This window comes from Leuresthes tenuis, unplaced genomic scaffold (genome assembly GCF_036924035.1).
Source record: "Leuresthes tenuis unplaced genomic scaffold, fLeuTen1.0.hap1 SCAF_11, whole genome shotgun sequence".
Classification (NCBI taxonomy): domain Eukaryota; kingdom Metazoa; phylum Chordata; class Actinopteri; order Atheriniformes; family Atherinopsidae; genus Leuresthes; species Leuresthes tenuis.
In genome coordinates, this window is record NW_027325365.1 from 1,883,917 (window position 1) to 1,898,978 (window position 15,062).

The 15,062-nt window shown below is 39.9% G+C and overlaps 1 protein-coding gene across 2 annotated transcripts; it reads right to left on the minus strand.

Annotated features, from left to right (window-relative positions):
* Positions 1 to 1,959: 1,959 nt before the first annotated feature.
* On the minus strand, positions 1,960 to 11,991 carry lman2 (lectin, mannose-binding 2). 2 transcript variants are annotated; one of them, XM_072395140.1, is made up of 8 exons: positions 11,769 to 11,991; positions 10,289 to 10,407; positions 10,055 to 10,172; positions 8,527 to 8,606; positions 5,444 to 5,605; positions 4,989 to 5,103; positions 4,769 to 4,888; positions 1,960 to 3,630 (listed from the first exon to the last, which is right to left on the minus strand). In XM_072395140.1, the coding sequence occupies exons 1-8, from the start codon at positions 11,902 to 11,904 to the stop codon at positions 3,470 to 3,472; spliced, it is 1,011 nt and encodes a 336-aa protein (XP_072251241.1). In that variant the 5' UTR covers positions 11,905 to 11,991; the 3' UTR covers positions 1,960 to 3,469. The 2 variants fall into 2 exon arrangements, with proteins under 2 accessions (XP_072251241.1, XP_072251240.1); XM_072395139.1 differs by lacking the exon at positions 8,527 to 8,606 and adding an exon at positions 8,659 to 8,741 and having other exon boundaries at positions 11,769 to 11,990.
* Between the last annotated feature and the right edge of the window lie 3,071 nt (positions 11,992 to 15,062).

The window sequence follows — 15,062 nt, forward strand, 5'->3', positions numbered from 1 at the left end:
GCTTTAACCTGCCAGCATCTACCAATCAGAAGTGTTGCTGGTTCAATCCCCAGCTCCATCTGTCCATATGTCCAAGTGGGTGATGGGGAGCCCCATCCTGTCCAGCTGACTTCTCCCTCTGCTGGGACCAAAGTGTCATTCAGGCTCAGGTGGGAGGTTTGAGCCATCTGCCCTGAGGCTGAAGCTCGCCGTGTCGGTCGGGCTTCTGGTCAATCAGTGCTTCCAGGTGTGGAAGAGGAAGCCTCGGCAGCTGCCTCTGGCTCTCTCACACACCAGAATACATCAAATGAATGAAATGGGAGCCCGATTGTCAGTCTTTGAGTCCAGGTCTGCGAGCTACCAAAGGAGCTGGGTTATGAAAGCTCAGATAAGAGCTAAAATACTAATTTCATGACATGATGTTAGCGTGGGGATGGAAAGCAGACCTGCCTGTGATTTGCATGAGCCAGGAGAGGATGTGAATGCATCAGATAACCAGCTGGATGTCCACATTTACAATGCAATACGTTCAATGTATGTTACCCCTGAGTTTGACCAATAGATTTGGAAGAATACCGTTTAACTTCCAGCCCTGAGAAGCCACATTCACATTCTCACACGTGAATGTCTGAGAAAGATGCATTTATTTAAGGGCAGCTGGGAAAGTAAACCATTCTGTGTTGGGAACAAGACTGTGTTTGAGGAAATGAGAAGAGAAGAGTGGCCTCTTTTATCAGCAGAAACATACAGAGCCGCATTAGCGCTTCAAGTCTGTTGAGCGGATAAACGGCACAACAGCACCACCTTGTGGTGGAAATGGAGAAAACACCAAATCTGATAATCTGAACCTGGCTTCTGAAAATATGATAAAAATCTTTATGGAAATAAATGTTAAACATATATAACTTCTAGTAATTATGATTTAAATGATTCTAAGATGAACATTTGTTCTTTTTAACTTAGAAAAGCCTTCATCTAAAGTGTAAAATCAAGCGATTGTAGCCTGTAATGAATAATATTAAACAATAATGCTAGTTTTAATGGTCAATACTTTTTTACAGGTGCATCAATCCACCTCAAATAAGCAAATATTAGCCAATAAAATATGAAACAATCTGTAGTTACAGCATATTTTGCACATAAAGAACCAGTTTGTGGCTCTAAGTTCAGATTCTGGGTGCTTTTCTAACATTTCAAACAGCTAATTAAATGGTGGTAAAACTAAAAATATGATAAAAATCTTAATGGAAATAAATGTTAAACATGTATCACTTCTAATAATTATGATTTAAATGATCCTGAGATGAACATTTGTTCTTTTTAACTTAGAAAAGCCTTCATCTAAAGTGTAAAATCAAGCGATTGTAGCCTTTAATGAATAATATTAAACAATAATGCTAGTTTTAATGGTCAATACTTTTTTTACAGGTGCATCAATCCACCTCAGATAAGCTAATATTAGCCAATAAAATATGAAACAATCAGATATATTGCACATAAAGAACCAGTTTGTGGCTCTAAGTTCAGATTCTGGGTGCTTTTCTAACATTTCAAACACTGCATGCAGCTAATTAAATGGTGGTAAAACCAATAAATATGATAAAAATCTTAATGGAAATAAATGTTAAACATATATAACTTCTAATAATTATGATTTAAATGATTCTAAGATGAAGATTTGTTCTTTTTAACTTTGAAAAGCCTTCATCTAAAGTGTAAAATCAAGTGATTGTAGCCTGTAATGAATAATATTAAACAATAATGCTAGTTTTAAAGGTCAATACTTTTTTACAGGTGCATCAATCCACCTCAGATAAGCTAATATTAGCCAATAAAATATGAAACAATCAAATATATTGCACATAAAGAACCAGTTTGTGGTGCTTTTTTAAGATTCTGGGTGCTTTTCTAACATTTCAAACACTGCATGCAGCTAATTAAATGGTGGTAAAACCAATAAATAAACAGCCACAGTCAAAGTGCTTTTTTCTTGTTTTTTAATACATTTTTCCTGATTAGAGGAGCTGCTTCCAGTCTCATCACAAAACTAGCCAAATAGACACTTTCAGGGCATTGAAACATCTTCAGAAGTCAGTATAAAAGAAAAAGATGTGAGTTTCAGCGCATATTTTACTAAAATTCTTTTGTCAAAAGTTGTTCACTGTGAGAACAGAAAGAAACAGAAACATTAGGGAAAAGGAAGCAGAGCGAAAATCCAACAAAGAAAGAGATTTGAACAATAAGTCCATGGATCCATGATGTGGGAGCTTCATAATTAGCATAACTGTGACTAAAGAATTAAATCAAGAGTTTTATTGCGATTTATAGCATTCCCGAACACTTAGTAAAGGCATATTCTTGATTAAACTGCTCTGTAATTTAAAATAAAAAAGCATAAAACATTTGAAGTCAAAGGAAAAGAGCTTTTTGTTTCCACTCAAGTCTTTCTGTTCTAAAACACAACAGAAGCGATGCTTCTTCTGCTGTTTTTCACATCTTGAGTCGACTCAACACTCCAAAAAAGATCCAATATTCATACATAACAAAAACTAAAAGGAACATAAAGGATTTAGCAGAAAGTTGGAAACATCACCCAAATAATGAAGCGTTAAAAATCCATTTAGTCAGTAAACGACGGTCCAGACACACTGAGCTCCTTTAACAAAGGTTTGTGGGGGGGTTAAAGAGATTAAATGAGGAGTTTATCCATTTATTCATAGAAATTCTCCTTTAAAATCAAAGGAAACAGTTTCCTCTGATATGAAACTGAATCTTTCAGATCATCATTTTGGATAAAATGAAGAACTTTTACATGAATTTGATTTAATTCTCAATCCTGCTGACTGATTAGTTGGTAATTAAAGCTCTTCTGCACTGCAAAGCTCTGCGGGGAACTCACAGCTTTACTGGGAAACACACAAACGAGGCAGAAACTCAGAGACAGGATGAAGACTTCATCGCTCTGTGCTGTTGCATAACTTCAAATAGAGACAAACGCACACAAAGTTTCCAAAGAGCAGGAACACAGACACTGAAAACTGTGGATTTAAAGGGAGTCCAACACTCTGCGGGTCGTTTCCTTTCAACCGTGGCTGGAAATAGAAGTGAAGTTACGGCCTCCTTCCAATAAATAATCAATTTAACAGGCTGGAAGACTAAAATAAAACTCTAAATCACCATTTGTGGCGAAGTTGACCTTTCACACCTGCAGCAGAGAGAAGCTCAAAGGGCCAGAAACACCTGATTAACCAACAACCTTTTCAGGAAATGACAGTAAATCCACTTAAACCCTGCAACGAATAAACACAGACACACAATTAGCATCGAGGGTCGCTCATCACGGCCACTTTTCCTCCACAGCGGTTCCCGTTATCCACGCCTGACGCAGTGCTTCAAAGGCTTTTTACAATCTTCAGCAAAAGAAATTCACATTGACTGTGCTGGATCATCTGGAGACAGTTCATTTCTGATCCAAGGCTGGGCTCCCGGCTCAGTAAAACCTCTTGTTCCTCTCCTGCCTCTTCTGGAAAACCACGGCTCCCACCACGGCACACACCACGATTCCCAGCAGGGCGCACAGCAGGAGCAGGAAGACCTTCCACCCGGTGAGCGGCGTGCCGCGGAAGTTTCCTGTCGGATCGTCGATGTTGTCTGCGGGAGAAGAGTGAGAAAGTCCTGGTTTAAGGACAGATGGTTTAACTTGGTGCCAGTTTCAGGTGAGGGAAAGGAAAGGAAAGGAAAGGTGGAACCTACAGTTTGTGGGTAAAATGTCTCTGAAATCTGTAGAAATGTCTCTGAAATCTGTGGAAATGTCTCTGAAATCTGTGGAAATGTCTCTGAAATCTGTGGAAATGTCTCTGAAATCTGTGGAAATGTCTCTGAAATCTGTAGAAATGTCTCTGAAATCTGTAGAAATGTCTCTGAAATCTGTAGAAATGTCTCTGAAACCTGTAGAAATGTCTCTGAAACCTGTAGAAATGTCTCTGAAATCTGTGGAAATGTCTCTGAAATCTGTAGAAATGTCTCTGAAACCTGTAGAAATGTCTCTGAAATCTGTAGAAATGTCTCTGAAATCTGTAGAAATGTCTCTGAAATCTGTAGAAATGTCTCTGAAATCTGTGGAAATGTCTCTGAAATCTGTGGAAATGTCTCTGAAATCTGTGGAAATGTCTCTGAAATCTGTAGAAATGTCTCTGAAATCTGTAGAAATGTCTCTGAAATCTGTAGAAATGTCTCTGAAATCTGTAGAAATGTCTCTGAAATCTGTAGAAATGTCTCTGAAATCTGTAGAAATGTCTCTGAAATCTGTAGAAATGTCTCTGAAACCTGTAGAAATGTCTCTGAAACCTGTAGAAATGTCTCTGAAATCTGTGGAAATGTCTCTGAAATCTATGGAAATGTCTCTGAAATCTGTAGAAATGTCTCTGAAATCTGTGGAAATGTCTCTGAAACCTGTAGAAATGTCTCTGAAATCTGTAGAAATGTCTCTGAAATCTGTAGAAATGTCTCTGAAACCTGTAGAAATGTCTCTGAAACCTGTAGAAATGTCTCTGAAACCTGTAGAAATGTCTCTGAAATCTGTAGAAATGTCTCTGAAACCTGTAGAAATGTCTCTGAAATCTGTAGAAATGTCTCTGAAACCTGTAGAAATGTGCTGCCTGGTGCCCACTACAGTGTTTTTGACAGAATTTCACAGTTTGCACATTTCTAACAAGCTCCAGAGTGGATATTCAGTATGAGCAGAAGTAGATTCAGATAAAGAGAGCAGCTTCCTGTCCTTTTCACCCACCTTTGGGGGACTTGAGCAGGCTGACACTGGGCTCTATCTTGGTCCAGTCCACGCTGTCCTCTTCAGGGCTGTGTTCCACCATCAGCTGGTAGAGCTTCATGGAGATGATGTCGTGGTTATCTGGTAGCAAACAGTTCCATTTTATACATTTAAACTTGAATAAATATCGATACGGTGGCAGTAAAACGTTTAATGAATCAACATTACGGCTCCAGCCGACCTGAGAGATCTCCTGTTGCTGCCGAGGCCCCAAAGAAATATCCAGTGGGAAGACGAACCCCTCCGATGTCGATGCACTCCTTCCACTCGTTCCTATCTTCCACGTCGACCATCACCTGCAGCACAAAAGCATTTATATGAGTTTGTTCAGTTGGTCTGAAGTGCTTTTTCCTCCAGGACCTTCCAAACTTCACACAAGCTGCTTCAAACCACGTGTGAAGATGAGCTACTTTTACTGGTCACTGTGCAGAATCACCATTAAATGATTGAGACACAAAGATGATGCTGGTATACTCGACCAATCAGGGAGCTTAAATACTGTCAGGCTCACCCTGATGCATTCAAAATGCAGAAAAAAGGACGCTTTAAAGGTTTCTTTGGCTGAAAGCAGGTCAAAACTTCTCCCGGTTACATAAAAACACGAAACCACCCAGAGGAAACCGCCCCCCCGCTTACAGTCAGTCTTCCTTTGGAGTAACGAATGGCGAGGTACGTGTCGTGATCCCTGTTCCTGATCTCAGCTGAACAGCCTCCCAGCTCCGAGGCGCGGCCGTCTTTCCCGTGGTCGTAACTCACCGTGCCGTTGTTGACCATGGCGGAAATGTAAGGGAAGGAGCGCTGGTGACGAGAAACAATCGGTAAACCGTTTAAAAGAAGCACGAAACACATGCTCTGAAACTAAGATGGCAGACAAATGAAAATGTGCATCATTCATTTATAAAGTTTAATCTCTGACCAACGGAAACACGATGATTCAAATGCTTTCAATCCCAATTATTTAGTCCAGAATGAGGAAATAAAAAGGGAATGTTTCAGCTGAATGTTACTCTTAAAAAGGGAATGTTTCAGCTGAATGTTACTCTTAAAAAGGGAATGTTTCAGTTGAATGTTACTCTTAAAAAGGGAATGTTTCAGCTGAAAGTTACTCTTAAAAAGGGAATGTTTCAGCTGAATGTTACTCTTAAAAAGGGAATGTTTCAGCTGAATGTTACTCTTAAAAAGGGAATGTTTCAGCTGAAAGTTACTCTTAAAAAGGGAATGTTTCAGCTGAATGTTACTCTTAAAAAGGGAATGTTTCAGCTGAATGTTACTCTTAAAAAGGGAATGTTTCAGCTGAATGTTACTCTTAAAAAGGGAATGTTTCAGCTGAATCTTACTCTTAAAAAGGGAATGTTTCAGTTGAATCTTACTCTTAAAAAGGGAATGTTTCAGTTGAATGTTACTCTTAAAAAGGGAATGTTTCAGCTGAATGTTACTCTTAAAAAGGGAATGTTTCAGTTGAATGTTACTCTTAAAAAGGGAATGTTTCAGCTGAAAGTTACTCTTAAAAAGGGAATGTTTCAGCTGAATGTTACTCTTAAAAAGGGAATGTTTCAGCTGAATCTTACTCTTAAAAAGGGAATGTTTCAGTTGAATCTTACTCTTAAAAAGGGAATGTTTCAGTTGAATGTTACTCTTAAAAAGGGAATGTTTCAGCTGAATGTTACTCTTAAAAAGGGAATGTTTCAGTTGAATGTTACTCTTAAAAAGGGAATGTTTCAGCTGAAAGTTACTCTTAAAAAGGGAATGTTTCAGCTGAATGTTACTCTTAAAAAGGGAATGTTTCAGCTGAATGTTACTCTTAAAAAGGGAATGTTTCAGCTGAATGTTACTCTTAAAAAGGGAATGTTTCAGTTGAATGTTACTCTTAAAAAGGGAATGTTTCAGTTGAATGTTACTCTTAAAAAGGGAATGTTTCAGTTGAATGTTACTCTTAAAAAGGGAATGTTTCAGTTGAATGTTACTCTTAAAAAGGGAATGTTTCAGCTGAATGTTACTCTTAAAAAGGGAATGTTTCAGTTGAATGTTACTCTTAAAAAGGGAATGTTTCAGCTGAAAGTTACTCTTAAAAAGGGAATGTTTCAGCTGAATGTTACTCTTAAAAAGGGAATGTTTCAGCTGAATGTTACTCTTAAAAAGGGAATGTTTCAGCTGAATGTTACTCTTAAAAAGGGAATGTTTCAGCTGAATGTTACTCTTAAAAAGGGAATGTTTCAGCTGAAAGTTACTCTTAAAAAGGGAATGTTTCAGCTGAATGTTACTCTTAAAAAGGGAATGTTTCAGCTGAATGTTACTCTTAAAAAGGGAATGTTTCAGCTGAACGTTACTCTTAAAAAGGGAATGTTTCAGTTGAACGTTACTCTTAAAAAGGGAATGTTTCAGTTGAATGTTACTCTTAAAAAGGGAATGTTTCAGTTGAATGTTACTCTTAAAAAGGGAATGTTTCAGTTGAATGTTACTCTTAAAAAGGGAATGTTTCAGTTGAATGTTACTCTTAAAAAGGGAATGTTTCAGCTGAATGTTACTCTTAAAAAGGGAACGTTTCAGTTGAATGTTACTCTTAAAAAGGGAACGTTTCAGTTGAATGTTACTCTTAAAAAGGGAATGTTTCAGTTGAATGTTACTCTTAAAAAGGGAATGTTTCAGTTGAATGTTACTCTTAAAAAGGGAATGTTTCAGCTGAACGTTACTCTTAAAAAGGGAATGTTTCAGTTGAACGTTACTCTTAAAAAGGGAACGTTTCGGTTGAATGTTACTCATAAAAAGGGAATGTTTCGGTTGAATGTTACTCTTAAAAAGGGAATGTTTCAGTTGAATGTTACTCATAAAAAGGGAATGTTTCAGTTGAATGTTACTCTTAAAAAGGGAATGTTTCAGCTGAACGTTACTCTTAAAAAGGGAATGTTTCAGTTGAATGTTACTCTTAAAAAGGGAACGTTTCAGTTGAATGTTACTCTTAAAAAGGGAACGTTTCAGTCGAATGTTACTCTTAAAAAGGGAATGTTTCAGTTGAACGTTACTCTGAAAAAGGGAATGTTTCAGTTGAACGTTACTCTTAAAAAGGGAATGTTTCAGTTGAACGTTACTCTGAAAAAGGGAATGTTTCAGTTGAACGTTACTCTGAAAAAGGGAATGTTTCTCTTAAAAAGGGAATGTTTCGGCTGAAAGTTACTCTTAAAAAGGGAATGTTTCAGTTGAATGTTACTCTTAAAAAGGGAACGTTTCAGTTGAATGTTACTCTTAAAAAGGGAATGTTTCAGCTGAATGTTACTCTTAAAAAGGGAATGTTTCAGTTGAATGTTACTCTTAAAAAGGGAATGTTTCAGCTGAATGTTACTCTTAAAAAGGGAATGTTTCAGCTGAATGTTACTCTTAAAAAGGGAATGTTTCAGTTGAATGTTACTCTGAAAAAGGGAATGTTTCAGTTGAATGTTACTCTTAAAAAGGGAATGTTTCAGTTGAATGTTACTCTGAAAAAGGGAATGTTTCAGTTGAATGTTACTCTTAAAAAGGGAATGTTTCAGTTGAATGTTACTCTTAAATGTAAATGAAGACGATAAGAACAACATGCGTCACATATGGAGTAAAAAAAGGGCTTTTAAACAGTAACATGCTCTAATTTATAACAACATGCCGTTTAATGGGAAAAAGACAAAGAGATAAACTGCACTCCACATTTAGACTGCATGCTGACAAGAAAAACCTGAGCAACCACTCACATCCATCGCCTCATCGTTAGAGTAAGTATCTATAAACACGGCCAGCCCGTGGAAGTGAGCATTGTTGGAAAACACAGGCCCTGCAAAGAAACAAGCCCATCAATGCCCTCCAGTCACACGCTGCACACTTACATCCATCCCATGGAGGTCATTGCGGAAGGTATCCAAAAAAAGAGCCAGGCCAAGAAACTGATCTTGGTTTCCAAACACAGGGCCTAGGATGGAGGCAGAGATGAGGCGACACATGAGCAGGCAGCGGGGAAATGAGCCCAGACCAGGCACACAAACATCTGGAAAGGACGACTCATGGAGGAAGAATGAGGACTGTTAGCAAGCAGCATGGCAGGAACAAACAGACAGTTTTACAGCTGAGCTGCAACGTGCTTCTGCAGTTTTAGGGATGTGATCCAGCGCGTCAGAGCTGAGCGACCCTGCAGCACAGCTCTGAGACTCACCTCTGGCAGCAGGAACCATCCCAGGACAAACAACCAGCTGCAGCTGGCTCTGTCAGAAGCCTTGGACTTCACATCCAGGAGGTGCAAACCTGTAGAATAACCCGCCTCCATCGAGGAGGCACTAACGGGAGTGGAGAATGAAATACTGCAAACCCAGGACCAAGCCCAGCTGTTCAACATGTCCTGCAGTCACTTTAACGCACAGCAGAGGCGGAGTCATTCGACTCATCGAGCCGTTTTTATGATAAATGAACGAGAGAAGACAGAACTTCTGTTTTCTATCTGATTACATACTGATCCCACCCACCACTGTGTTGTTTACTCTGTCAGATTTATGTTAATTCTAATGTTAAAATGACATTTTGAGTGAGTTATGCAACATGGCGTGCTGCTGGCAGGTGATCAGAAAGACTCCAAACTGCGCTTCGTTCACTGTTCACGCTCACAGGCTCGTCTGAAAGCTGCTGCTGAATGAATGGCTTTAAACATCATTAATTAGGTTAAGATCCTTTTCTTTGCAGTGTTTAATTCACTGCCCGGTCCATCAGGCACGATGTTGAACAACTGCTATTTCCCACGTTTTCTTTTGTCTATCTGCAGCACGGAGAAACGAACCCTAAAGTTTGAATCAAATCCAAACTGTATTCCAGGTCTTCTGCATGTCCCTGTGGGCCACTGCCTGGCAGGTGGGCCGCTGCCTGGCAGGTGAGGCCGCTGCCTGGCAGGTGAGGCCGCTGCCTGGCAGGTGAGGCCGCTGCCTGGCAGGTGAGGCCGCTGCCTGGCAGGTGAGGCCGCTGCCTGGCAGGTGAGGCCGCTGCCTGGCAGGTGAGGCCGCTGCCTGGCAGGTGAGGCCGCTGCCTGGCAGGTGAGGCCGCTGCCTGGCAGGCGGGCCGCTGCCTGGCAGGTGAGGCCGCAGCCTGGCAGGTGAGGCCGCTGCCTGGCAGGTGGGCCGCTGCCTGGCAGGTGAGGCTGGGAAACTCCCCCAGCTTCTCTTTTTAAACACACGTTCGGCGCCATTAATCACTGCACTTTTAGGAAGCTGCACGTCAGCATTTGCAGCTGTGAGGCGTTACCTGGATGCAGCCGGTCCTTTGTGTACCAGATGGCGATCCCATCGCCATGGAGATTCTTTTTTCCTGAGCCTTGGATTCTGAACTGCACATGCATCTCCCAGTCCTTCAGGTAGCACGGCTGTGGGATCATAACGTTAACACGCAGGAAGTGTTAACAAAGTGATAAAAGAGGTTCGGGCTGTTGTTATTTTAGAAATGATTCAGCATAAATCGACACGAGTCGTCTCGCCTCACCACGGTATTCCAGATGGATCCCTGCTTGCTTCTCTCATCTGGAGTGAGTCGGACGTATGAGCCGGTGACCAGCGTGCTCCCCCAGAAGTCCCACTGGCTGGACGGGCTGCTGCCAACACCTGCAACACAAACAGGTGAAAACACGCCTCCAGTTCAGTCCTCCTTTCACAGCCGTTCTCCTCCTGGATAAATACTTTCACACCTCGGCTGCTGGTTTTAGTTTCCAGGTGCCGTCATAAGAGCATAAACCTGGTAAAACAACTCGAACACTGTGATTATTACTTAAAAAGGATTAAAAAGAACAGAAACACGATGGCCAGCCAACTGCTTTCGACCTGTTCCCGAATATTAAAGACAGCTCTGATTCAATAAATCATCTTCAGGTGGGTTTTGAGGCATTTTGCACCGTTGCTTCACAAAAAAAAGGTAGAAAAAAAATTCTGTTTCGACTCGACTTCACGAGAAGAAACTTTTACTCAAGCTGCTGCATATTCTTCATATCCAGTGTCAGCGTTGACTTAACTGCCTCAATAAAGTTATTATATTCAACAGGAGCTCCTCGTCGGGACAGACGAGGCTCTGACCAGCTTAAGAGACGTCTGTAAGGCTTCAAACTCGCTTTAAATGATCTCAAACATTCAGAGACACTAAAACTTGTAGGTTTTTGCAACAAATATCTTTTAAAACAATGTCACCGCAAATAGGGACAAAATAAGTGAACTTCAGCTGGACGAAACATGACTTTATTGAAGCCAAAGTCACCAGCAGACAGACTTCTGCAGGTGAATCTGACACATGTTAGAGTGGAAACTACAGACATGGCCTCTATATCCATTTGAAAAGATTTAAAGCTGAAAAAAAGTAAAAAATAAAGATTTCCTTGAGAAGAATTCAGTTTTATTGGACAGTTTCTCGTCTGAAGAAATAATCAGAAACTGTATTCAGGATACTTCAGAGGTGCAACAACAGAACAGCTGAATGACGTAAAATTACAGCATTTAAACATTTATTCACAATGATTTTGCTGCATTTCTTAAAACTCGACAGTTCTTCTCATCAGCAGCCGGTGTTGGATCTGTCCGTCACGCTTCCGCTTTTACTGCCGCTTTAAATCAGCTTTTATATACGGTTAAATACAGATGCTTAACAGCAAATCCATCTAAAATCATTAAAATGTGTTGCTGGTTGCTGTCCGACATCATGCTGAACTTTCTACAGTTCTGGCGACAGTTTCCGGCTCTTGAATATTTCGTGCTGCAGGTGTTGCCGTATTGTGAGCTTCACAGACACCAACTTTACTGCTACAATATACATTACAAGTGTATATATAACATCAGTTATAGGATATATTCTCATAGCTGGGCCGTAATATTAAAGTTGGTTACATTTCATAACCGTAGAGCAGCGGATATTACTCATTACTTATAAAAGGCGGTGAAAGAGCACCAGGCTAGCTAGCGAGCTAACCGAGCTGTCCTACCTTGGTAGGGTTTTATCAGCGAATGCTCTCTTTTCAGATGCTCAGTATTCCCATCGGTGATGTCACAACAGACCAGACCCAACTCCACTCCCATAAAGACCAACGTTGTGGTCAGAACTGCTCTAAAACCCTCCATTTCACCCCAAAAGCCTCGGAGAGAAACTCTCACAACAACTGTGTTACTGGAAACTCCATAAATCGAGCCGTTCCCTCCGCTTTAATCCTCCGACAAGAAACACGATCATTCTGGTGTTTATCGAGGACCTCTCAGCTCAAGGGAGGTAAGTTTTTTGTATCATATCATAAAACTAATTAAATATATGATTCCTAATTTTGAGTGTGGCAAACATGATTAATGTGTTGGATGTTTAGATTTATTTTCACGGCGGAAAGGTTAAAATTTTCCTGTTTCTTTACGGAAAGATTTTGGGGACGGTGTAAATTTTACAAGCCAATCAGAATAAAGCACATCGCAAATTAAGCCAATCAGAGAAGACCTGCTTTCTATGAACTTTCATGTAGATGGCGACAGAAGGCAGAAAATAAAGAGACTTTATTGACATTTTATCACGCTGCAAACAACAATAAACTCTAATAATTCTCTTTTTGACAGAAAAAGAAAACATGTAGTTTTCACGTTCATTTTCTAAGTAAAAAACAATCTGTTTTTATCATGTTGTATTAGATCAGAGAAAAGGAAGCTCTATTACTAAACTTTCTTCTTATATCAACAACATTATTCTGTTTTTGTTTTAATGTGTATTTGTGCAGTAATTCTGTTTTATATATATATATATATATTTCTGCAAATAAACAATTTTATCCCAGAGGTTGAAAAAGTAAACTTAAATAAAACAAAACAATAAACTGAACCTACAAGTGTTGAATAAGGACACAGGAAGCTTGATATCCCTAACTTAAGAGTAAATATTTATTCATAGACACAATCACTCATAAATTATGGGCAAGCCACAAAAAAGATAGATAGATAGATAGATAGATAGATAGATAGATAGATAGATAGATAGATAGATAGATAGATAGATAGATAGATAGATAGATAGATAGATAGATAGATAGATAGATAGATAGATAGATAGATAGATAGATAGATAGATAGATAGATAGATAGATAGATAGATAGATACTTTACTGTAGCTGTGAAAGTGTGAATCATTTGTCTGTACATGTCAGACTGTTATTGGACTGGTGACCTGTCCAAATGTCAGCTAAAATAAGCTCCAGCCGACCATAAAGATAATTAAACTGGTTGAAAACAATACTGGTATAAGGTTAATCTGTGTTCTTGTTTTAAGCACACAGCAGATTTCTAACTGAAACAAACCACAAGCTGCACATTTAGTACCTCACTAATGACTAGTTTTAATTTTAATTGAGTGAGAAACTGATTGAACTGTTTAAATTCGAGCGCTGTGAATGCTCTGTGTGCTGTGGGCTCTGATTGTTAGTGAAGGGGTGGCGGAGTCTCATCCACAGATACGATTAGGCATCTCAGAAGCCCAGAGCTGAGCAGACACTGAGTCCATTTTGTCTCATTACTGGCAGCAAAACAGGATTTACTGTGTAAAGAATCCTTTCCAGCAGGCTGCCGATATGTTTTGATGTTTCCGAGCAGAAGGTTCACCTCACCGGCTGATATCAGTCCTCTGTTCAAAGCATCATAACATCTATTTAGCTGTTTCTTAAAATAATCACACAGCTTTAAAGCTTTAATACTTTCTGCAAGAAACAATCCTGCTGCTCCAAGTGTTGCATCTATGTCTCAAAGAGAAGTATTCAAACCACACATGTTCTAGTTTAAACATTATGAACAGGGGAAGTGAATAAACTGTCTCATTACCTGGCAGTGGGTTGGAAATATGAGGCAGAGAGCGGACATTCTGTCCTTGAAATTGACTCATTGGAGGCAGAAAAAGTGGGCAAGCATAAGGATTTGACTTAACTGTGATGGTAGATGGTTGGGAGATAGCAAGTGTAGTTCTTATGAGAAGTTGTTCTGATGGAAAGGTGTCAAAGCTCACAGTGAATTTATTTATGGGTCAGTGGGTTATTTATAGCAGCAGAACAATCAGGGTGTCCATGTTGACCAGCAAAAGCACCGAGAATTAGCACGTTAGCATCAGAACCGGACCATGGAGCACAGGAAGAAGGTGGACTGGTGGCGATAAAAGGGACACGTTTTCTTTTTCATCACGCTGGGGGGTGTCAGTTACCTGAGGAAGGCATGGCGCCAGATTACAGAAAAGAAAAGAAGAATCCTTTGACGTTCTGTTGTGTTTATGCATTTATTGCTTTTATCCAAAGCGACTTACAGATAGGCAGATGGGGTTTAAGGGGGTCTTGCCTAAGGACCCCTACTGGAGACAGTACCTTTCATGCAGGGGATTTGAACCCAGCTTTGACGTTCTGCTGGAAAACGTCAGGTTCTGCCATTCATCTGGATACCTCCTCCCTGAACACTGCAGCTGACCAGTGTCACACTGAAAAAAGGCTTTGAGGAACATTGCAGTGGTCCAGTGAGATTTTAGCATCATGCTTTTTGTTATCCGGTTTGTGGGCTTTTGTTTTCATTTCCCCATTTATTCTTTGCTCTGTTTGGATTCCTGTTTTCTGCCCATTTTATCAGTCGGAGTCTGTGACATGTCTACTGATTAGTGCATTTATTCATTCCCTGTGTTTCTGATTTAGTTTCGAGTTCCTCGGTCTTAGTTCAGGTTCTTGTTTAATCTGTCTTAGTTTAGTTTCTGCATGAGCAGTTGTTCTCAGTCCCTGTTTGGTCCTCAGCTCCACACTTTAGTCCCTTTCACATCCCCACGGTATTTATGCTCCTTCGTTATCTCAGTCTTTGTCAGAGCCTCATCGTTACTTACCTCATTGATGTCGCTGTAGATTCTCAGTCATCCAGGTCATGGTAAGCCGAAGAGCTTGAATTAATTAAATTACTTATTTAATTAAACTCTTAGGATTTCCTCATTGATCTTCTCTGTAGTTCTGTTCCTTTGCTCGGTTATTTAATCTATTGTTTTCTAACTTTAGTTTATGGTTTCCTGGCTCAGATTCGCGTTTGATTTCCTCTAAAAATAAGCCTCAGTTTAAACATCCATTAGCCTCCAGCCTGCTGTGCATTTGGGTCCTTTACAAACATCCGTAACAGCTTTGACATCTATGATGCCCAATTAAATGCTAAAAATGCACGTCAAAATCTGCGTGCTGTGATTTGAATGAAGACTGTATTTTAGGGAAGGATGAACAACACAAAAGCTGAGATAAAGC

Bases quoted from the DNA above. Each gene is read 5' to 3' on its own strand.
- lman2 (XM_072395139.1), bottom strand. From the start codon at position 11,904: ATGGAGGGTTTTAGAGCAGTTCTGACCACAACGTTGGTCTTTATGGGA. The intron at 5,104-5,443 runs GTAAGCGGGGGG...TTTGTGCTGCAG, and splicing joins ACTCCAAAGGAAGACTGACT to GTGATGGTCGACGTGGAAGA. The intron at 4,889-4,988 runs GTCGGCTGGAGC...GTTTGCTACCAG, and splicing joins AGCAACAGGAGATCTCTCAG to ATAACCACGACATCATCTCC.